Source organism: Talpa europaea (assembly GCF_964194135.1).
Source record: "Talpa europaea genome assembly, chromosome: 8".
NCBI classification, from domain to species: domain Eukaryota; kingdom Metazoa; phylum Chordata; class Mammalia; order Eulipotyphla; family Talpidae; genus Talpa; species Talpa europaea.
Genome location: NC_140075.1, coordinates 34595715 through 34619299, shown reverse-complemented (window position 1 = coordinate 34619299; position 23585 = coordinate 34595715). Strand labels below are relative to the sequence as shown.

General features: G+C 41.5%; 1 protein-coding gene across 3 annotated transcripts; it reads right to left on the bottom strand.

Annotated features, from left to right (window-relative positions):
* Nucleotides 1-1582: 1582 nt before the first annotated feature.
* Nucleotides 1583-23170, bottom strand: EIF3J (eukaryotic translation initiation factor 3 subunit J; the record flags this gene model as incomplete). Of its 3 annotated transcripts, XM_084239519.1 has the most annotated exons (8): nt 23089-23170; nt 22900-23003; nt 13330-13384; nt 12779-12870; nt 6344-6458; nt 3735-3896; nt 2345-2418; nt 1583-1714 (listed from the first exon to the last, which is right to left on the bottom strand). In XM_084239519.1, the coding sequence occupies exons 1-8, from the start codon at nt 23129-23131 to the stop codon at nt 1583-1585; spliced, it is 777 nt and encodes a 258-aa protein (XP_084095645.1). In that variant the 5' UTR covers nt 23132-23170. The 3 variants fall into 3 exon arrangements, with proteins under 3 accessions (XP_084095645.1, XP_084095646.1, XP_084095647.1); XM_084239520.1 differs by lacking the exon at nt 3735-3896; XM_084239521.1 differs by lacking the exons at nt 12779-12870; nt 13330-13384.
* Between the last annotated feature and the right edge of the window lie 415 nt (nt 23171-23585).

Here is a 23585-nt window from a genome sequence, read left to right as displayed (position 1 = left end):
ATACATTTCCATTTGTTAGAAACTGATCTCTATAATAAAATAGATTTTAAATTCATTTATGTCATTATTACTGCTAAGGAAATCTTAGCCCTTGTCTGCCTTAAAATAATTTTTGTTATAATTATTGCTGCGTAGTCACTGCTTTGTTAATCATTTAGATGGTCCTGTCTTCCACTTAGTGGTCTACAGAGCTTTTTGGCTCCTATTTCCTATGTAAGAGAAATTAAAAACACTTTAAGTCCTATTCCTATTTTGATTGTGACAGTTAAAAAAATAAAACTCCAACCACAAATTTGGTTAAATCACTTGAAAGACAATATATAATATAAAGATCATCACCCAGTCTTTTTACAGCCATAACCTGAGTTATAAGCTCAATTACTCCAAATAAATAGTTCTTTTAGTTAGGCCTTAGTACCTAAACAAATCATTTCCCCAAATAAATAAGAAAAAGGCAGTTCTATATACCATTGTTGCTCAAGGGTAACACTATTAAGGACCCAGCAAATCATTTTTGTTGTAAAGCTGTAACTACCTGCCAAGCATTTACTAAGCATTACAAGTATTAGAGAACTGTAGTCCCAAGAGCTGTGTTCTATATTCTCCAAAAATATCTCTTGGGAGGTAACACAAAATTTAAGTCCTCACAATAGTGATTTTATTAAATTAGTTGCTTTATAAAACATTGCAGATGTCATAATTGTTAACATAACAATTTACCAAACTGTAGTTAACTGGTGCAGTTTGCTGAGCATGTTTTATAAAGGAAAGGAAATGCCAAAACCCTGTTAAAGTTGTTCACTGCAGCCTAGGAGAACAAAGGAGATTTGTTTCTCAGACACTTAAAATCAGGCAAATAAAACAGGTAAAGGGCTTCCCTCCCCCATACGAAGCACTCCATCAGTAGAATAATCTGATAAATATAAAGAACTAGACAGTTTATGCAGTCAAGAGTTTCCACAACTTATAATGCAGTAATGGAGAGGTTTACCTTCATCAGCTTCAAAGTTGGAGGATTTTGGTCATTTAATTTTTAAGTTTCAAACTAGCGCTCTGCAGTCGTCGTATCTTCACTCTGAGATAAAAGTCTTCTTCACAATGCATTTTTAATATCCTCACGCTCAATTTTAAGACAAAGCAATTTTAATACTAGGTGCACACCACATGCCCTTGCTGCAAACTGCTTTTCTTGACAAGTTATGAAGTAGTTCAAGGAGGTATGGTTAAGGCTGTATTACTGAATGGTGCTGGTAAATACTACACAATTTTTTGTCATGTTGCAACCTTTGTTTCCAATTTAGTAACTGCTGCTATCAGATAGCAACAATGACAACATTATTAGGATTGATTTTAAAACTATGATTTAGTAGCAACTGAGGTTCCCAATTTTAACCCCTTGGCAGCAAGATCCAAGTTCCCTCGTTTGCACATTAGCACCTAAGTGTCAAGGGGTTAAATAACCAGCACAAAAGATACTGCACTTCTGATTGTAGCATTTGGCAGAACTGAAAGGAAAGGAAGTTGTGCTACATGTTGAAGGGATTGTGGGCAACAGAAAGAAGACACCAGAAAAGGTAAAATGTCACATGAAGTCTTCATAGTCTTGTACATATCCTCCATCATAACCACCATAATCTGCCAGATCGTCTTTCATGGTGGCCTTTAATCCCCCTCCAGGAACCACACCTTTCTTCTTCTTTTTGGCTTTGCTTTGCTGAAGATGAAAGAGAGTCAGTCATGAGACTTTACGTTATGGGCATTTTATCAGGTATAGCAACCCCTATGGACACACCAAAGCCTCTGTTCCCAGAAAAACTTTTGTCCTATGAAAAAGTGCCCAGACCTCACCCACAAATGTTCTATTAATTCAGCAAAGAAAATCGTGACTATGTCTGTAATAAAAGAAAGTAATGGGGGGGGGAGGGGCTCCCTGGTGGCACAGGGGTTAAAGATAGCACTATCAAGCTGTCTGCAGCCACTGTAGCATGAAGTTTGATCCCCTGGCCAGCCAGGGAGCAACCCACATGGTGAAGCAGACCTCTCCTGCCTCCCCACAGCCGTGTATTTCAGTAGATCTAGCTGTTCTGCTCCCCACTCTCTCTGGTAAATCTTCTCACTCCCTGCACCTCTGGCCTACACCCCAGCTCTTGTATGCATAAATAAATCAATCCTAAAAAAACAAAAAGCAATGGCATTCACAGTCCTTTTCAATTCCATTTTAAATGGTGAACTGCTTAGGTCAAATTCCTTTGTCTGTTGATAATATTATGCCCATCCCCTCCATCCTCGCCCCCCTCCAATACTTAGGTAATACATTGTTGTACCCCCAACCTGCTCTTCTTACCTTTTCCTGCTTCTGTTTTTCACTGCAAAGTACAGTCAATGAATTGGTTATCTTTTTCAAGTCATCGATTTCCACTAAAAAAAAAAAAAGCGTACCACTAATTTTTAAGCGTTTTGGGGAGTAAGTCAAAGGAAAATACATTTTTCCACAAGTGCCATGAGAAATCTAGCCTCCCCATTAAGTTTGGTAACATTAAAAAGAGATAAATTGCTCCTTTTTAACATAACGTGGTAAAGAAATCATTGAGTCTACAGCTAGGCTCACAAATCAAAACTATTTCAAGTAAAATGGCAACTCAACAACTAAAACATCTATTTTATAAATGCCTGTAATCACCAAAAAGAACCTGGAGGTGTCTTTACAGCGCACATGCTGCCTACAATCCTTCCTCACTCAAGCTACATACAGGATACCACTGCCTTCCATAACCCATCCTAGGTATCTAGCTCAGTGAGGAACAGCTGAAGGAACACAGAACAGCAATTCTAAAAACTACAGATGACAATTCCTCACCTCTTCGAGTCTCTATTTTCTAGCACAGAAACCAGAATGAAAATACATATCTCAGAAATCTTAGCATCCTACCAGAAAGGAGACAACCCTGTTTAGGTGGACATTACATCCTCATAAAAATATAAAGCTGGAAACAAATACCAGTTTTAAGTTACAAAAAAAGTACTCAGTTTTGAAGTATTCAGAGTACCTTCAAAAACAGGACAAATAGTGTATTCAGTATACAAGTTTAGTGTATGAACAGAAATGTGAATTCACCATCTCCAGCCCAGCAACTTCTCAATGAAAACCAATTTAAAATTCATTGTGCAGAGTACTTTTTTCCCAAACCTAAAAACAGAAAATACTAGCAAAACCAGTCCCTTCCACAGAGTGCCACACCACCCCTAGTTTTCACCCCCCACACCCTGCCCCTGTAATGTATGACTCCTCTCAGGACATGGCACCACACCCATGGAGCCAGAGAATAGATGCCAGCTCTTGAGCAACTTGGACCCAGTCAGAGCTTCCTCGTTTGTAAAATGGACATATGTAATCATCTCACCTGCCTCCAAAATCCTGTATGCCCAGAGAACATTTCCAGAAAGAAGATCCTTCCCAGCCTCTCATATAATTAAAGAATAAGCTAATGTTTTCTTAGCTGCTGCACTAATGAGCCCAGATCTCTCTTTTTTAGAGGCCAAAATAACATTAAGGCACTCTCAAAAACAAAACCACTCCAACTCATCGTATATTTGTAGAACAACATTCCCAATGTTAACGACTAAAAAGCAAAATCCCAAATCTGGATTATAGCATCTGAAAAGTCAACCTCTATCCTCCTATGATGTGCCCTTATCAAATCCACCCATAGGGACTAGATATCAGAATTACTTACATGAAATACACACATCTCGAACTAAGGCTTCCAAAAAACTGGCGTAATATAGTGACTTCTCATATTGTGTAATTTTATCTTTTAGTAACTTTCCAAACTCTGTGAAGTCATCTCTTGAAGATGGGTTCATAGCATCTATTCCATAAACTGTATTATTAACACCTGTAGGAGAAAGGGAGCACTGAAAACATCAGAGATTTTTAATAGTTTCATAAACCAAGCTATCTAAATAATCCTGTTTTTTCCTTCTAAAGCAGAGATTCTTCTTCTTCTTTTTTTAAAAGATTTATTTATTTATTTATTTATACAAGCACTGGGTACAGTCAGAAGCGCGGGAGGATGAGAGAATTCACCAGAGCCAGAGCGGGGGGAGCAGAGCAGGCAGAAGGAGCGAAGTACACTGCTGAGGGGAGCAGCGGGCGGCAGGAGAGGTCTGCGCGCCATGTGGGACCCTCCTCTGGCGGCCGGGGAGCAGCTGGGGATCGAACCGGCGCTGCAGAGGCTGCGGTCAGCTTCGCAACCCAGCGCTCAACCGCTGCGCCACCAGGGAGGCCCAAAAGCAGAGATTCTTAACCCGGGCCACTGAAGTCTCTGGACAGAATTCAAGGGATCTGTGAGTTTGTATGGGGCGGGGAGAATCACAAATCACAATTTTTATTAACCTCTAGTACTTCCTAACATTTTGATTACAGGAAATAACCATGGTGGCACCAGCCAAACCTGACTGTAATCAAGAGATCAAGATACTTTCCTATCATATTGAAAATAACTTGAAAAATTGTTCAGTCATCTTTCAAATTACATTACGGATTAGACCTGCCACTAGATCTTAGCTGATGCCATAAAGCACAAAATTACTGTATCACTAATTATTTTAAGATTTTGATACCTCTATTTCAGTATAACAGATTTCCTGTGTAAGTAAAATCCTATGTCTTTCATATGTTTAGAAAAATACTGAAAAGGGCCCACAGGCTTCACCAGAATGCTAAAGGAATCCCTGGCACAAAAAGGATGTCCTTAAAGAGCCTGCTCAAGGATAGTACACAATGGAGGAAAAACAAAACAAAACAGGCTCCTGTCAAAGCATCCAGCTAGCTAACTAATTCAAAAAGCTAAGCAGGGTTAAACTGTATTAAATTCAATACAACAATTAATATGGCCTAAAAGGATTCTAGACTAAAAGACAACTACATTTCTGTATCCGCCTCAATATCAAATTAGCTAACATCACTGATTCATTACTTTAGTACGAGAAATACAACATTAAAATTCCTATTAAATAAAGACTTTTAATCTGTAAGTGGTGTCCCATATATCAGGCTTTATGAGTAGCCTATAAAAACCTTTAACAAACACGTTGTTTGCTTTTACCATATGAAGACACAGGATAATAGCAGTGTGCCCTCTGTAATAAGACAAGGGTAATTGAGGCATGCCAAGCATACCAGTTGTAAGTACAGGATTATTCACAGTAACTCTTGAGATTGCTAGAGACGCACTGAGAAATAGTCTTTAAAAAAAAAATAGCCTTCTTGGTCCATTTTAAAGAGAAAAGATTACGGGAAAAATCAAGGTAACCAGGTCCTTCTTGGAGCTAGACTGCAAATTTATTGAGCAGTCTAAACATGATCTTCTACTCTAAAAAGTACTCGGTAAGTAATGACCAAAAATGTGGTTATATGAGTTTTTAACTGTTCTTTACCCATCCAGATCTCTTACTTTATCCATCTGTGCCACATAACTCTCCTAGTACATTGTAAACTTACTTAAAGGAACCTGAATATTCATCCTTATATCTCATGCACTAACCACAGCCGTAGGCATAACAGAAATGGAAGCTATCTGAGGACAGGTCATGGGGAGGGAAGAGGAGGATGAAAGAATGAAAAGACCTTGAGCACAAGAAGGCAAGAGCCTAAGTTGAATGACCCACCAAGACCTGTATGGCATTGTCTAATTCTTATCCAGACTTAAGACAACTGGCCAGTTTTCCAATAAGTTCGGTATTTAAGTCTCAAAACTACAGACTTCATGTTTTGTCCAAATTTTATCCAGCTGATAAAGTATACTGCTTTGAGTGTACTTATCTGCGTCCTGTGACTTTTTAATCTGAGTAACTTTCTGATACTTAAAACATTAAAAAATCTGAACATCATATTAACCTTCTTATAAGTAATGAAATCTCAAGAGTGAAAACTGGGGCCTCCCTGGTGGTGCAGGAGGTTGAGCGCCACACTGTGAAGCTGTCCACAGCCTCTGCAGTGCAGGTTCAATTCTGGCCAGCTGGGGAGCTATCCACATGGTGCGGCAGACCTCTCCTGCCTCGCCCACTGCTCCCCTCAGCAGTGTATTTCAGTGGATCCACCCGTTCTGCCCCCCTGCTCTGTCTCTGGTGAATGCTCTCACCCTCCCACACATCTGGCCTGTACCCAGGTTCTTGTATAAATGAATAAATCTTAAAAAAAAAAAAGTAAAAACTGCTTTCTAATGTCTAAAATTAGCCCACTATCATGTTTCTTCAAAAAAAGATGTTTTCTGAACTTTCATAACTACTGAGACAGTCACATGGAGCTTCGTTATTACACTGCAATCACACCCCCACTTACCGAAAGTTTCTTTTGCTAATTCAAGATCTGACTCTTCCTGTAATTTCTTTAGCCGTAGTTTATCTGCTAACTGTTCTTCTGCTGTTAGTTCTTTAGATTCTTCAGGTTCTTCTAACTAATGAAATAGAAATGAAGTTTTAAAAGTGGTAGGATTATGACAGACTCTTTAGATATCTGTATAGTATGACTTTCTTTGCAGTAAGCACATATAAATAACAAACACTTAGAAAGTGATTAATATATTTCAAGCATTCTTTTAAACCCTTATATATTTTTATCCCAACTTCACAGGGAAAAAAAAAGGCACTACGAGGTAAAGCAGCCTGCTATGGTAGCAGATTGTCAACATAGCTAGTATTATGATAGTGATGAGACATGAAACCAATTTGAACCTGGAAAGACTGGGATTATTTCTATAGCCTTAAAAAAAAAAAAACTGTTTGGAAGGCGAAAACGGCACTCTCACACACTGCTAAAACTACTATTCCAACAACCTTTCTAGGGCAATTTCATAATTATGTATCATCTTAAAATATTTGTAGATGCTCTAATACCACTTCTAGGTATTTATCTTAAGAAACCAAATTAAGGGGGAGCAGAGGCCTGTGCGGGGCGCCCCAGCCGCCCCTCAGGTTCTCCTTGCAGTGGTCCGTGGGGGCCTTCGTGCAGGCCCCACGGCCATAGGGCCATCCGGCCCAGCCCGCGCCCTGGAGGCCCCACCCGCTGTCCACGCAAGGCCGTCGGGGCGGGCGCCAGGGACCGGGGAGCTGTATACCTGGGGCTAGGGCAAATACGGCCAGCTGGGACCGACCCTGCCGCGTGGACTACTTTGTGGACAAACACCTCCAGGTGCGGGCCGTGCGCTGTGGACCCTGGAACACCTACGTGTGCGCCATGGCGCGGGCGCAAAGCTGAAGGACCAAACCAACCAAAAAGTGTTTTTGGGAAAAAAGAGAAATATCACATTTTATCTTTAAATCTTTCCTCCATAGTCTGGAAGGACTTGCATGAGGATTCCCTGAAGGGCCCTTCCCAGCTGCGTCAGGATGGCATGAACCTGAGTGAATGTCTTTGGAATTCTTGGCCAAGGTGTCCATGCTCATCTCCAGGCCCTGCCACAGAAAGAAGACTGAACGGCTGTTCCTGGCTATGCACGCTAGTCAGCACCCCCAGACGGGAGCCACAGTGTATATTAGCATCTGCAGGCAGCAGTTACGGGCCACACTGACTGTAAACTTGAGGCCCACTTGAGTGCAGGCTCCCAATGAGCAGATACCAGACTGCGTTGTTTACCCCTCACTGCCCTCTCAGGACATGGGCTACACCTGCAGATGCCGAGTTTATGAGGCGTCTACATCACCACACCATTGCCAAAGCGGATGCTACCTCCAGAGAAGTACTAGTAGCCTTAAAGACAGGTAGTAAGAAGGGCTTCCCCAGTGGCCTAGTGGGTTAAGGCTCAGTGCTGCTGCTGCTAGGCCTGAGTTCGATACCTGGCCCAGGGAGCCAACTCCACGCAAGGTGCAGTGGGCCTCTCCTCTCTTGCCCACTGCTCACACTAAATAGTGTCAATTCACTAATATTGACTCTCCTTCCTGTGTCTGTCTTCCCCCAACCCCTCGTCCATCTTCCCCCCTCACCCCATGAGACCAGGCTCCAAGAAATGTGTTGGAAACATCACTATTAGTTGAATAGAACTGAAAACATGGGGGCTCATCATGAGCCCGTCAATGTGGAAGCGCTACACAGCTAAGGTGGAGAGGGAGCAGTATTTGGGTTATATTAAACCAATGTTTTCAGCTAATTAAAAATACTTCTTAAAAAACAAATAAGCACAAACATTTAACCAAAAGGATATTCAGTGGAGCATTACTTAACAATTTCAAAAAAATTTACAAACAAAATGTTCAACAGAATATGGCATATTCATGACAATACTATGCAAATATAAAAAGCAAGCTTTTTGCAAAGAACCCAATAAACATTTCCAACTTAATTTTTGTATTATAAAAGTAATAACAAACTTAAAACTGTAGAATTTAACTTGTACAAAAGTAGATGTTGTCACATTTCTCAATCCTACTCCTGAGACAATTTTTTAAATTTTCTACAATGAATATGGATTTTTTTTAATATCCAAAGGGCAGGCTTATTATTAAAAAAAGAAGGAAAGTAAAGAATATTTGTACAGACACAAGCAGGCAGGGATGGGAGAAGAGCTTCCCTCTGATGCTTTGCTAAAGGAAAAGATTGGTGGAAAAGAAAAGCTGCATAATCACAGGAAAACAGAAGAGCTGCTGGATTACTTTTATTATAAGGGAAAACCTTCAATAGTAATACTGGGGAAAAAGGCAAGAGAAATTTGAGCCATGCATGGTTACCCATGTCTCTGCAGTTTGAGGAATTTGATTCAGAAATCCACTTCTGAAATAGATCACATTTTGTTTCTCACAGAACGATGAAATGAAAAACAAAGGCCATTATGCCAATTTAGAAAACTCAACTTTTCCAAATAGGAAAAGTAAAAACCTGTCTTAGTAGCCTTGAACATTGTTAAGTTTATGCTGCATCAAAAACAGAATATATTTAACCTAAAATAAACTGAGTAAACGCACGTTTATGTGACTAGTATCAAAATACAAAATAAGTATAATTCTGACCACAACAACCAAGAAAGATCCAATTACTATCATAGAAACATAGGAGTGTTGCTTATCAATCTGCCCATCAACAGAAAACTGGTAAAATAAGCATGATACATCCAGGCAATGGAATATATAGTTCTATCCCACCTACCCAAAAAAATAAATAAACAAACCAGGAACTAATGAAAATGGTTTCATAAAAGGAGAGAGAGAGAACAGGGTAGAGAAGACAGAAATGGATGTCTGAAACTTCTGAATATACCATTTTTGTATCGTTTGACTTCTGGAAAGATTTCATATTTAGAGAAATAAGGAGGGGAAAAAAAAACCCCTTAAAATGGAAAGCAAGCCAAAATGACCCCGAAAGGTATATCAAACTAGACATAGTGACAAAAAGAAAATTCAAATGTCTTTAGAGCCCAGCACATGCTTATACATCCTTAGTTGTATATAGTTTAAGTCCACAAAGAATTTCAAGGAACTCTAAACTTTACACTGCTAGTAATTATAGAAAAGCAAATAATTATTACATTATTAGTATTAAAAAGCAAGCAATTATGTTAACTTTAGAAACCAAGATTTTCACAATGAGAAAAAAAAACCAATATGAACTAGGACTACATACACTTTTATTTCCTATTTTCATGCAAGAAAAGGAGTCTAGAAGGCAAAGGCCCCTCCGCCCCCCCAACCCCTGTAATGCTAAAGTACTATTAGCACTTAGATTTGGTTTTTGAGTATCATTTCCCGCTATAAAGGAACCTTAGAAAGTAGCTGATTCTAGGCCTAAGGAGAGCAGTTCAGCAGGTGAGTCTGGCATTTCTTAGTGTACCAGAAAACAAAAAGATTTTCAAAGAACCATGGAGTCTTTTGTCAATGAGGTGAGGATAGGAACCCCTTAAAGAGACTCCTACTGGCCAAATTTGGGACAATTTGAGCATCAAAAAATTAATCACTGTATCCAAATGAAACAATATATAAAGGCCTGTAAGTCTGCAAGTTTACTCAAAAAAGACAGAAGTTGGGCCTCTCTGGTGGTGCAAGGGGTTAAGTCTCAGCACTATCAAGCTATCACCAGCCACTGCAGCATGAGTTTGATCCCTGCCCAGGGAAAAAATCCACACGCACAGCAGACAGACCTCTCCTGTCTCATCAGCTACTCCCCTCAACAATGTATTTTAGTAGACTTGCCTGTTTTGCTTCCCACTCTGTCTCTGGTGAGTCCCCTCATCCCCCTGTACCTCTGGCCTATACCCCAGCTCTTGTATGCATAAATAAATAAAAATAAATCTTTTTTTTTTTTTTTTTTAAAAAAAGACCCCTCTGGTGGCGCAAGGGGTTAAGTTTCAGCACTATGAAGCTATCTGCAGCCACTGCAGCACTAGTTCGATCCCCGGTCAAGAAGCTGACCCACATGGTACAGAAGACCTGTCTCACCAGCTCTTCCCCTCAGCAGTTTATTTCAGTCAGTCTGCCTGTTCTGCTCCCAATTCTGTCTCCGGTGAATCCTCTCACCTCCACCCTCCCTACCCCCACACCTCTGGCCTACACCCCAGCTCTTATATGCATAAAATAAATATTTAAATAAATCTTCTAAATAAATAAAGCTTAAGAAAAAATAAAAGTCCCCACAAAGTCCCCCATTTTTCACCACTGAAGTTATCACATTCTCCTTACACTGAAAATTGATTACTAAAGGAAAAGAATTAAGGTTTTACTCTGCCCAGTATAAACCATATTTAAAGTAACCAAATAGCAAAAGAAAAAAGCCAGCCTTAGAAAATGAAATAGAATGAGAAAAATCACCATTGTGTGATCACCATAAAAATGGTCTGTAACACTAAAACTATTGGCTTTGATGTTGATATGAAAATGGATTACTTGCAAGAAGAAATAACTAATTTTACAAAACTCTCCGGCTGCCACCACCTTACCTAAGTGATCAATTTTAGCATCACTACAACAGGACAGAAAATGCATGACTCCTAATGTGAGGTGATGCAATATGAAGCACACAGCATCACCTCTAAAGTAGTCCAACCAAAACTTTTAGACTTAATTGCCAAGTTACAGGAAATTACAACCACAAGGATGCAATCAAATAAATCTAGAAGGCGGGATTTTGTGCAAGATAACTGGTCAGCTCTCTTCAACAAGTATTTTAAAGACATAAGGACACACTGGACATGTTAACAAGTGCAATGCAAGGTCTCTGTTTAAACCATTCTTACATAAAAGACATTCTGGTGCAATTAGGAAAACTGTCTATATAAACTGAATAGTATTAGTTAATATTAAAAAAACTACTGACAATAGTTTGTATTATGTATGGAATCATAAGTTGCTTACATTTTTAGAGATCATACTAAAGTATTTATTTATTTTGAAAAAGATTTGCTTTTATTTATTTATTACACAAGCACTGGGTACAGTCAGAAGCGCGGGAGGGTGAGAGAATTCACCAGAGCCAGAGCGGGGAGCAGAGCAGGCAGAAGGACCGAAGCACACTGCTGAGGGGAGCAGCGGGCGGCAGGAGAGGTCTGCGCGCCATGTGGGACTCTCCTCCAGTGGCCGGGGAGCAGCCGGGGATCGAACTGGCGCTACAGAGGCTGCAGGCAGCTTCACAACCCGGCGCTCAATCGCTGCGCCACCGGTGAGGCCCCATACTAAAGTATTGAAAGATAAAATGAAGGCTTGCCATTTACCTGATTATGTTTTAGCAAAGAAAGAAATAAATATGGCAAAATATTAATAAATTTAGGTGAAGTGAATTGTTATTCATTATGCTATCATCTCTACTTTTATTTATTTTTTCTTCTCTACTTTTATGTTTGAAGTTTTTCTTTATTTATTTATACAAGCACTGGGTACAGTCAGAAGCGCGGGAGGGTGAGAGAATTCACCAGAGCCAGAGCAGGGAGCAGAGCAGACAGAAGGACTGAAGTACACTGCTGAGGGGAGCAGCGGGCGGCAGGAGAGGTCTGCAGGCCATGTGGGACCCTCCTCTGGTGGCCGGAGAGCAACCGGGGATTGAACCGGCGCTGCAGAGGCTGCGGGCAGCTTTGCAAGCCAGCGCTCAACCGCTGCGCCACCGGGGAGGCCCTGAAGTTTTTCTTAATGAAAGTCAAGGAAAAAATAAGGTAGCTCTCTGTGATATGATGCACAAAGGTCTTATGGCAAATTAAATAAAGCAAGGCGAAAACTAAAAAAAGGGAGAATAAGAATATACTAGTTACATCCAAATACATATAAAGACACCTTGGAGACATAAGAAACCAGTATTTACTTCTAGGGTAGAGAATGCAAAATAAGAAATGAGTGAAGGGGTTGAGAGTGCGTCTTAATATAGTTTTGATTTTTGAATTATGTAAATTTGTTTTCTATTCAACAAACAATATTCATGGATCTTGCTGCAAACAATCAAGAACAAAAACACTTATTACAGTACGTGGCAGAGAAACTAACACTGTATAGTTCACTCAATATACGTAACACTGAAAATAAAGACTAATCACAACTAGAAAGAAAGGCACTGACAAAAAAAGTCATCGACTCTGATCACTACATAATCATTGACTGTTTCCGAATTTTGTTGAAAACTAAAAAGGCATTCTAACACATAAAGCTGCTGGGTTCAGTTTTTTGCAAAAGCCACAAACTCAGTCAGTTTTGGGATTTACTTATTTGGTGGTTTGCAGTCTTTATATAAAGTCCTTCAAATTGCTAGATATCTGCTTTCTGTTAAGGCACTACTGATGAAAATTCTGTTTTAGAAATGAATAGCACTTACCCTCTTTTTAATTTCTTCTTGCCTTTTCTTCTGTTGCCGTTCTTTCTCTTTTATCTTCTCTGCTATTTTTTTCTTTTCTGAAATTTTTACTTCTGAAAGTAAAGAAATGTTCTAATCCATTATCCTGAATACTTTTCAGTTTATGGATGAGAGACATGATACTTCAAGAAACCAAACCTCACTCTCCCAGCTACATCATATAGTGATTTCCTGGCAAATAAGAATGGGAATGTCCCGGAACGCTTCCTTTCTCCTTAATCTGACCCTTAAAACCCAACCCAAGAATCTCCCTTCATGTTTTCCTCACAAACTTTTAGTAGGGCTCAGGTCATTCAACTCTGATGCCAAACCAACTCTTTAAGAGTACCTAATGGAGGTGAGGGTTTAGAAAAGAGATGCAGGGAGAAGAGAATAAAGTGGAAATGGAAGAATGTCTGGTTTCTAAAAACCAAAATCTTTAATTTGGGGAGCATTTTGTCATTTCTCTTAAAGTAAACACCAGATGCTCACCAAGACATAAAACCAAAATTGAAAGAGCCCCAGTGGCTCACCTGGTTTTACTTCTGCTTCCTCTTTTTTTTCTTCATCATCATCATCCCAGTTATCCTAAAGAAAAGGACTCCATTAGTAATTCTTGCATATTTACTTTTCCATGTGAACTTCAGTTCTATCATTGATTCTTTAGGGCTTTCCAAATATAAAAACAGCTGGACTTCTTCACCAAGTCTTATACTTCCACAAATGACTTTTATCCAATTGTTCTGGTTAAAACCCTAGTATAAAAAACTAAACAAAACAAACCCCTAGTATAGGCCTCCCTGGTGGTGCAAGGGGTTAAGCACCGCACTATGAAGCAATCCGCAGCCTCTGCAGCACGAGTTCAATCGCCAGCCGGCCAGGGAGCAACCCACATGGCACAGCAGACCTCTCCTGTTTCGCCCACAGCTCCCCTCAGCAATGTATTTTTTTTTAAAGATTTATTTATTTATACAAGAACTGGGGTACAGGTCAGAGGCGCGGGAAGGTGAGAGAATTCACCAGAGAGAGTGGGGAGCAGAACAGGCAGACAATACTAAAGACACTGCTGAGGAGAGCAGCAGGCAAGGCAGAAGAGGTCTGCCACGCCATGTGGGATTCTCTCTGGCCGGCTGGGAATCGAACCTGCGCTGCAGAGGCTGCGGACAGCTTCACAGCGCTGCTCCCAACCTGCTGCGCCACCAGGGAGGCCCTCAGCAATGTATTTCAGTCAGTCTGCCTGTTCTGTTCCCCACTCTGTCTCTGGTGAATCCTCTCACCCCCAGCATCTCTGGCCTGTACCCTAGCTCTTGTATGTATAAATAAATAAATCTTTAAAAAAAAAAAAAAACCCCAAAAAACCCTAGTATAAAGTTGAGTAATGGGAGAAATAGGCATCATTGCCTTTTCTCTGAATGGAAATGGTCCTAGCATTTCCCCATATAGTGCTATATTCACCATATTCACTAAAATTTATATTGCCTTTGGATTTCAAGTCAGTTATAAAGTCTTCTTACAACAAGGAATTTTCTTCTAGAAGTGCATATTTCTGTTATTTTTTCATTTAGATCCCTGACCCATTTGGAGCTTTTTTCCCTTTTGTAGTATGAAGTGTGGATCTAATTTTTCAAAACACTTCCCTAGTTTTCACAGCATTGTTTATTAAAAAGTCTGTCTTTGCCCTGTGATTTACCACAGGCTAAATTTTCATAAGTATTTAGTCTATTTTCTAGTCTATCCCACCAGTATACTGTCTCTTCATCAACTAGTACCATACTATTTTTTTTTTTTCAAAGAATTTATTTATTTATTTATACAAGCACTGGGTACAGTCAGAAGCACAGGAGGGTGAGAGAATTCACCAGAGCCAGAGCGGGGAGCAGAACAGGCAGAAGGACCGAAGTACACTGCTGAGGGGAGCAGCGGGTGGCAGGAGAGGTCTGCGCGCCATGTGGGACCCTCCTCCAGTGGCCGGGAGCAGCCGGGGATCGAACCGGCACACTGTAGAGGCTGCGGGCAGCTTCACAACCCAGTGCTCAACCGCTGCGCCACAGGGGAGGCCCAGTACCATACTATTTTAACTAGAGGCTTTAAAGTATATTTTTATGTAGTCCAGTGTTAGTCTCCCCTTGTAGATTATCAAGTTTTTTTTATTTTAGATTTATTTATTTATGCATATAAGAACTGGGGTACAGGCCAGAGGTGGGGGGAGGGGTAAGAGGATTCACCAGAGACAGAGTGTGGAACAGAACAGGCAGACTGACTGAAATACACTGCTGAGGGGAACAGTGGGCGAGACAGGAGGTCTGCTATGTCATGTGGGTAGCTCCCTGGCCAGCTAGGGATTGAACTCTAGCTGCAGAGGCTGTGGATAGCTTCACAGTGCTGTGCTTAACCCCTTGCGCCACCAGGGAGGCCTCGCCATCAAGGTTTTTATTGGGTTTAACTGGCCATGTTTGCTTTTCCATATGAATTTTTATGTCTTCTTCTCTAACTCCCTAAAAAAGCTTCTCAATTAACAAAACACAAGACAAATGAGTCAGAACAGACTGCCTCGTTAAAGTACTACACAAGTGTTTTAAATAAAAGAATTGAGAGGATACTTACTATCCTCCAAATATAAAAGCAGCCCCCAGTCTAGCCACTGGCTCAATTATTTCAAGTGATGTTCCATACAACACAATTCTCATTAATGAATTAAGTCTATAATATATAAATCCAGTATTAAAAAAGAGCCAAGCAAGAATTGATCAAAAAGCTTCATGGGCCCACGCCTTACCTTGGGCAGGGCCTTCTGAGGTGAATCTATACCCTGTCTTTTGTATGACCAACAAAGCTCACTGCCTAACTGAACTAAATATAAACCAATTATCACAGTTTTCTAAAGGCTCCACAGACGGTTTAAATGAGATAGGTCCTTCCTGGAGGTGCAAGTGTTAAGTCTCAGAGCTATTAAGCTATCCCCAGCCATCACAGGGTAAGTTTGATCCCCACCCAGGAAGCTGACCCATATGGCGCAGCAGACCTGTCTCACCAGCTGCTCCCCTCAGAGGTGTATTTCAGTCAATCTGCCTGCTCTGCTCCCCACTCTATCTCTGGTGACTCTGCTCACGACCCCCCCCACCTCTGGCCTACACCCCAATTCTCGTATGCATAAATAAACAAAAAAATAAATCTTAAAGGAAAAAAAAAGGTTTAATACGAGATAGACCTAGTCTTGTATTTAAATAGGACTTTAATTTATAGGCTGCCTGGCCTCTGTAACTCGGCATCTGAAGCCGAGCCACAACACAAAATAGCAGATGCAAAGGAGGCTCAATGCTGCTGGAAGAGGCAGAGGCTGATTAATATGCTATAACTGAGACACCAAGTTTCTGGTTTTATAACAAGACACATCATAAACCTGAATCACTTAGGCATATAAACTAACCAAGTCTTAATTCAATACACCATAGTACAAAAGGAACCAGAGAACTAAAAATAAAAGTCAGCTACAGGCATTTTTTGTTGTTTTAATCTTCACAGAACAGATGAAAGCTGGGTTTGTGAGTGATATGCTACTTAGGCAGTGCTTCAGATAGGAGGACCATCTGCTTATTTCCCGGGGATGCATATTTACAACTCTCTACTAATAATAGTGATGACAATAACAAATAGCACTCAGTGAGTGCTTACTTTACATCAGGCATTGTGAAAAGGGCTTTACATGTAGTTAACAGTCCTCAGTCTTGTAAGCAAGGTGGTGTTACCCCATTTAAATGTTCTCCATCACAGTATAATCTCAGTGAAACATAATGAAGGAACCTTTTTTTGAATGGACCAAAGTTCTTTGAAAAAGTCATGTAAACATGACTTCTTAACTTATAAAATAATTACCTAAGAATTAAGTCTGTCCCCACCAAAATTTGTTCTTTCAATTAGTTCTAGAATGAGCTACATGGAATCACAGGAAATCTCATCAAAGAGAAGGGTTATGTATGGTACATACCAAGAACATACGCCCAGAGACAATGATACCAGTCACCCACCTTAAAACCTCAAATTACCTGTGATGGTTGTTTACTTAATTTTAAGAAACTAGTCTAGCAGCCTCTGGTACAAAGATGGGAGAGGCTGAAAATAAGCAGTTCCATTCCAATAACTTCAACACAGAAAAAAAGATACAAGAAAAGAACATTTTGAACAAAAATGTTCCCCCATCCCACCACATCACTGCTCCCTCAGTATTTCATTCACAATTCTGTCCCACCTCTATTCCTGAGTTCTCCATCACAGCATAAACCTTATCCCCAGACATTAGAGTTAAACCCCATCACAGCACAGACATAACAGGCTACCTAGAATTCCACCACAGGATGGATTTCAGTAGCAAAAACAGTGATTTCTATCAACAAGTCCTGGGAGCAGCCATAAAAGGATCATAAAAGGTAAATCTTGCCTGTCACCCTCACCCCTGAGCACCTGAAACAAGGTCATCCTGAAATGACTGTCATACTGGGGAGAAGTTCCTAAAGGATGTATTACAGGGATATCAGCAAAGAGAAATTGGTCACTCTAAAGCCAAGTCAGGTAGCTTTCCTCAGGAATGTCAAGAGTTTTTGTTTCCTTACTTTTATATATATATAAAAAATGTGCGGGTATCCCAGAAGTAAATGTAAGGTAGAATGGCTAAATCTATCCAATTTTCTATAAACACTAGGGCTCTGTAAATACAATAAACTTGACAAAATGCAAAGTGGGTTCCTAGACAAACACCTAAAACTGACATTTAAAATAGTAAGTATATAGGTTAATAAGCTCTGAATTGGTCATCTGCGTGAAGAGACTACTTATCAATAACCAATTAAATTCCTCACCCAGTTATTTTGGGTAGCCAATAAATCTTCCACCTATAATATCAGAATCATCTCCAAAGAATCACACAGACTCTGCTCACATAAACTGACTAGTTTTCTTAGAACAGAAGCTGTTTATAAACTACTTATCTATACGCCTGCCCCACAGATCCACACCCAGTATCATTTGAGACATTTCTCAGAAAGAGATAGCTACTTCCAAAGTTTAAAACCTACTTCTCAGTTGTACACAACTAACAAATGAAAACCAAACAAAAATTTACAATCCCACTTTCCTTTCATTTCTAATCATGTAGCCAATAGTTGGATGGTCAGTCATTTTTGTAAAGTACAACTAGAGGATGTCACATGCAATGAGAGAACACATTTCAGGTTGAAAATGCTTTCCAACTTAAGCAAGATATATTTATAGATCAAATAGAAATAGCTTCAAAAAAGCAGTAAAATTCTTCTGCTCCATAGCAATAACCCATTAACCAGCATATATTCCATACCTTTAAGCAGCCTGGTTTAGATAAAACGTACCTTCTTGCAAGAAAAACTTTTTCAAGTGTTCTTTAAGCTGCATGCACCTACTCTGAGAGGCCTCAGAATTCTGTAATGAACTCCTAGCAAGGCTAGACTTCCAAGCAAAGTTCAGTTTTTTTTAAAAATCCCAAATGTTCTTCCATCATCTAAGAAGTATGCTAGTCACTGAAAGCCAAGGTACGTGATGTGCCTCAGTAAATTCTACTTCATTTAATTCAATTCACCAAGTCTTTAACATCCTATTATATATGGCACAGCATTTAGTTGAATTTCACCTCAAATGCCAAACTTTCTCATTTGAAACTATTATCAATCAATTATACTTTAAATTCCTGCTAAGCAAAATCAAGATACTGAACACTAAACAAGTGGCTTTATTTATTTTCAATGGTCCAACGTTTCAAAAGCATTAGGTATAGATAAACATTTTTCATTAACAAGCACAGTCCCCACATGGTTGCAAACTAAAAACTTACTAGTTTATAAAAACTGTCAGGGTAATGAAGTATGACTGGGATTTTCTGCAAAATAATCTGGTTGGAGAGGAGAGCAGTAAGGATATATAGAAGAAATAAGGTTGTTCATGGGGGTACTAACTAGTTCCACTTCTGTAGAGATCTGAAAATTCTCTAAGTAATTAAACACACACTCCAAGATACCTATTTCCTGGTAAAATATCCACTGTTTAAGTATTCCCAATTATCTTTCATTTTTCTGAAAAAGAGACGGGCTTCTTAAGAAGTGATATTTTCAATGATTAAAACAATGTCCTTATTCTGGCAGATTTAAACTATTAACTGGATTAGAATCCTAAGATAAGAATGCGTAGAATGACAGTTTTCAACTAAGTTCTCTAGAATGATTTAAAGAAACTCCATAAAAAAAAAGTTATAGAAGCAAATGTCTGAGATGTTTGAGCCAGATATTTTCTGAGCTATTTTCTCAAAACAAACTATACCCTTGAATAAATCTAACTTCTAATCCATTCTACTGAAATGATGAGAGACTAGTAGTATAAAAGTTGCATTGGCCCTGCATCGCTTTCTTAATCAACACAGCCTATACATTCTATCAATGTGGAAAGAAGTTCAGTGACACATGCATGGAACAATTCCTCCCATTGTCTCTGTACAACATCAGGATAATAAGGTACAAATAAAACGTTGACAGAGAAGTATGCCCCCCTTTTTAACTGGTAAGAGGTATAGGTGTTTCCCCACAATGAACATTAACATAATGTTACAATTTTGGCTAAATGCACTTCTGCTACTATTTGTAAAGTCAAGAACAGCAAAATGCTACATTGTCTATTAAAGGATAGTAAACCATTGGAGAACAGTCTATAACAAATCTCAGTTTTCATATTGTTTTTCAGGATATTACAAATGACTTTAAGCCTATGCATGCATGCGTGCATGCATGTGTGTGGAAGAACTGTGATGTAGGCAAGAGGTGCGGGGGTGAGAGGATTCACCAGACAGAGCAGGGAACAGAACAAGTGGACAGACTGAAATACACTGCTGAGGGAAGCAGAGCAAGACAAGAGCAGTCTGCTGCACCATACATGGGTTAGCTCCCTGGCTTGGGCTCAAACTCAGGCCATTAGCGGTGATAGTGCTGAGACTTAACCTTTAGGCCACCAGGGAGGCCTTAAACCTATACTTTTAAAGCTTGATGCTGACACAAACTGAAGAACTCAGTTTCTACATAACTTACTTTGAAAATTTCTTTAAAAACACTTTTACTTCATATATTGCATTGTTTAATGACTATGATTATTTAATCTCATGGAAACTAAGCCTTGTTTACATCTCCTTACAAAAGGTTTAAATACTAAAACATTCAGAAATTTGATATTACCTCCATCCAAGGCAGCAAAATTCAGCTCTTAATTGGTAACTTCTGACCAAGCACAAACTTGCTCAATAACCTATGGTCATTCCATTCAAAACACAAATTTCACAGCAAATAACCACTGTAGAGAGAACTTACTTTTTCTGAGCTTACACAACCACAAATGGGACACAACCTCCAAATACAAAATCTAAACCACCTAATCAAATATAAATAAAAATGTGTATTCCTTTTGCAGCAAAAATGAAATAGAAAGCTTAATCACATTTTTCCACAAACCAGAAAAATTAAGACATGAAGTGAAAGAATATCTACTGAATGTGTATCAAGTGCCAGGTAGCTGCTAAATGCTTGCTATATTATCTCATTTAAAATGCAAAATAACCCTGCAAAATAGCTCCTATAGTAACCATTTACAGATTGGTAAACTAAAAAGAAAAATTAAAAACTTGTTTATGATCACAGAAAATGTCAAGCAACAATAACAGCCCAGGTCTGGCTGATTCCAAAGCTTGGACTCTTAACAACTCCATGGATACGTTAGCTTAGGAATCTTGGAGAAACACAATAGAAATAAATCAACATTTCAACTCAGAAATGAAATGGACAAGTTCCATTTTCTTCTCCCAGATCAACCTCAAAGTTTTTAAAAGTAATACATCATTTGTATAAAAGAAAGAAATTCTGAACTGAATGACCAGGCAAAAGACATTTATAGTCCTTAACAATTCGTAAATCTCCCAAATTAGTTCCACATGATCAAAATTATATTTATCAGGACTGTCACTAAGTACAGCCAATGATCTCAGACAAGCTGTCAGTCCAGCATACTCCATTAAAATGTAATATTCTGGTACTTTCCTGATTAATCTTTTCTTCTCATTTACCAACTTATTCCCAATTTCCTTAAATGCCTTAATTGCTGCATCCGGCATGCAGAGAAAAAGTGGAGAGTAAATCTGAATTAAAGGCCAAAAGCAGAGCCTCCGACGTGGTGCAAGGGGTTTAAGTCTCAGCACTATGAAGTTATCAGCAGCCACCATAGCACGAGTTCGATTCCTGGCCAGGGAGCTAACCCACATGGCGCAGTAGACCTCTCCAGCCTCACCCACTGCTCCCCTCAGCAGTGTATTTCAGTGGATCCACCTGTTCTGCTCCCCACTGTCTCTGGTGAACCCTCTCACCCTGTCCTCATCCCCACATATCTTCCCTATACCTCAGCTCTTGTAAGCATAAATAAATCTTTAAAAAATAAAAATAAAGGGGACTCCCTGGTGGTGCAAGGGGTTGAGTGGTAGCACTATGAAGCTATCAGCAGCCACTGCAGCAGGAGCTTGAGCCTCGGCTGCTGACCCACAAGGAGCAGCGGACTTCTGTCTTGCCCGCTGCTCCCCTCAGCAGTGTTTCAGTCAATCCGCCTGTTCTGTTCCCCATTCTATCTCTGGTGAATCCTCTCACTCACCCCCCCTCACACCTCTGGCCTGAACCCCACTTCTTGTATGCATAAATAAATAAATCTTAATAACACAAAAGTAAAGCCCGAAACACAAAAACCACTACACTGTGGGGCTGTAACTACTATCTTGCAATGAGATCTGTAATAACAATCCATTCCTAAGTCTACACATGTAAATAAAGTATCTAAGTATCTTCACAATAGTATTCCTCACTTTTAACTCCAGTTTGGGGAAAGCTCAGATCATTCCTAAACCTCAGGCTGGTCAACAAATGGGACATTCGCTTCATCAGACTCAAGAAAAAAAGAAAACAATCGAAGCAAACACAATATTAAGTTCACAGTGATGATCTAGCTTAAATTTTTTTCAACCCAAGCAGAAGAATGATTTGTAGGGTTCTCAGTATGTACTGAAAGGTAGAAATTAGGAGAATAAAACATTCACTGAACAAATCAGTCACGAAAAACCACTTTTCAATTTATACAAAACTTTATCTGCAAAGATATAAAAGATTTCGAGCAGCTTTGTTAACAATAAGTCTTAACATTCTGAGTTTGAGGCTTTTGAAGTTACTTAAGATACAACCACTCAAGGCTGCGGTCCCCAGAACTTTTCGGCAGCAAATAAGGTAGGCAAAATTCAGGTCAATAAGGCCTGGGAAAACACTGGTCTCCTACGCCCACCCCCAAAACTTCAACATTTCCTCAGGCGTCTTTCGTGTCGATGAATAACTCACTCCACCAATACTGCATTTTTCAGATCGCAGCGTGGACTACCCAAGTCTCTGCCCACTAACAAACTGCTGGCGGTCCTCGGGACTCAGTTCATCCTCACACCATGCGGTGGGGGAGGGGAGGCCAAAAGTTATTTCACTTTACCGCTTCTGTTCGTCTTGTGTGGAAAAGAAAATACTGAAATTAAACCCCAACATTTCACTCTCGGAACGGCTCCAATAAACTAACGAGGGGGCCTTCAGGGTCGCACTTGGGTTACCCGCCCTCGGGAGACCCGCGCTCGGCCAGGCAGGTGGACCGCAAGGCTTTCCATATGGGCCGAGGCGCGGGGCCCGGGCCCCAGCCCCGGCGGGCGCCTCCGGACCGCGAAGTTTGCACGTGGGCCGGACGAGCCGCCGCTGTCACCTCCCCTCGCCAGCTGGCCGGGGCGGCCCAGGCCGGAACGCGGAGCTCCGGGCAGGGCTGGCAGCGCGGCCGCCGGCGCCATCGCCTGGGAAGCGCGAGAGGCCACGCCGGGAGTCTCCGGCCCACCCGGCCGCCGAGCGAGCGCGGAGACGCGGGCACCGCCCGGCCCTAAAGCTCGTGCCCGGACCCACCGGCCGCAGGCCCGGGCAGCGCCCGCGGGTCGAGTCCGCCCGCCCGCCCGGCCGCCCGCGCGGCGCCCGGCCCGCGCCCACCTTGACGTCCTCGTCCTCGTCCTCGCCTTCCCAGCGGTCCCCGCCGGCGGTGCCGCTGCCCCCGACCTTCCGCACCGGGTCCTCCACGGAGAACGTGTCCGCGTCTGAAAAGAGAGCGAACCGCGTCAGCGCCGGTCTCCGCTGGAGGCCAGCGTCCCCCCGGGCCCTGCCCCCGGAACTTCTCCTCACCCCACGAGTCGGAGTCCCCCGCCGCGGCCGCGGCCGCCGCCATCTCGAGCCGGGTGTGAGCGTGTGTGAGGCGCGAGCGAACGAGGAGTTAGCGCGGCGGAGGTGAGTCACTGGCTGCGCTCTCGTTGGCCCGCGCAGGGCAGGCTGGGACCGTGGCTGACTCGTACGTGGGGCCCGGGCTCCGCCCCTTCTGGCGGCGCCGATGACGCGCGACGCGCGCGCGGTCGGGGAGGGGCCGTGGAACGCGGCCAGCCCGGCCCCGGCGCGGGCAGTCGCGCCAGGATGGGCGTCGGAGTCCCGCGACGCGGAAGGGGCTGGGGGCGGGTGGGGAGGTGGAGAGGAAGCGGCCGGGATTCCGCCGCGCGCAGCCCGGGCCCGGAGGAGGAAGTGTAAGTGCGGGGAGGTGGACAGGGCGGTTCCTCGCGGGGCGCTTGGCCTTCAGCGGGGCGCTCCGCCCCTCCCCGCCGCCCTCGGTCCCGCCCCCGGCCCGGGCGCGC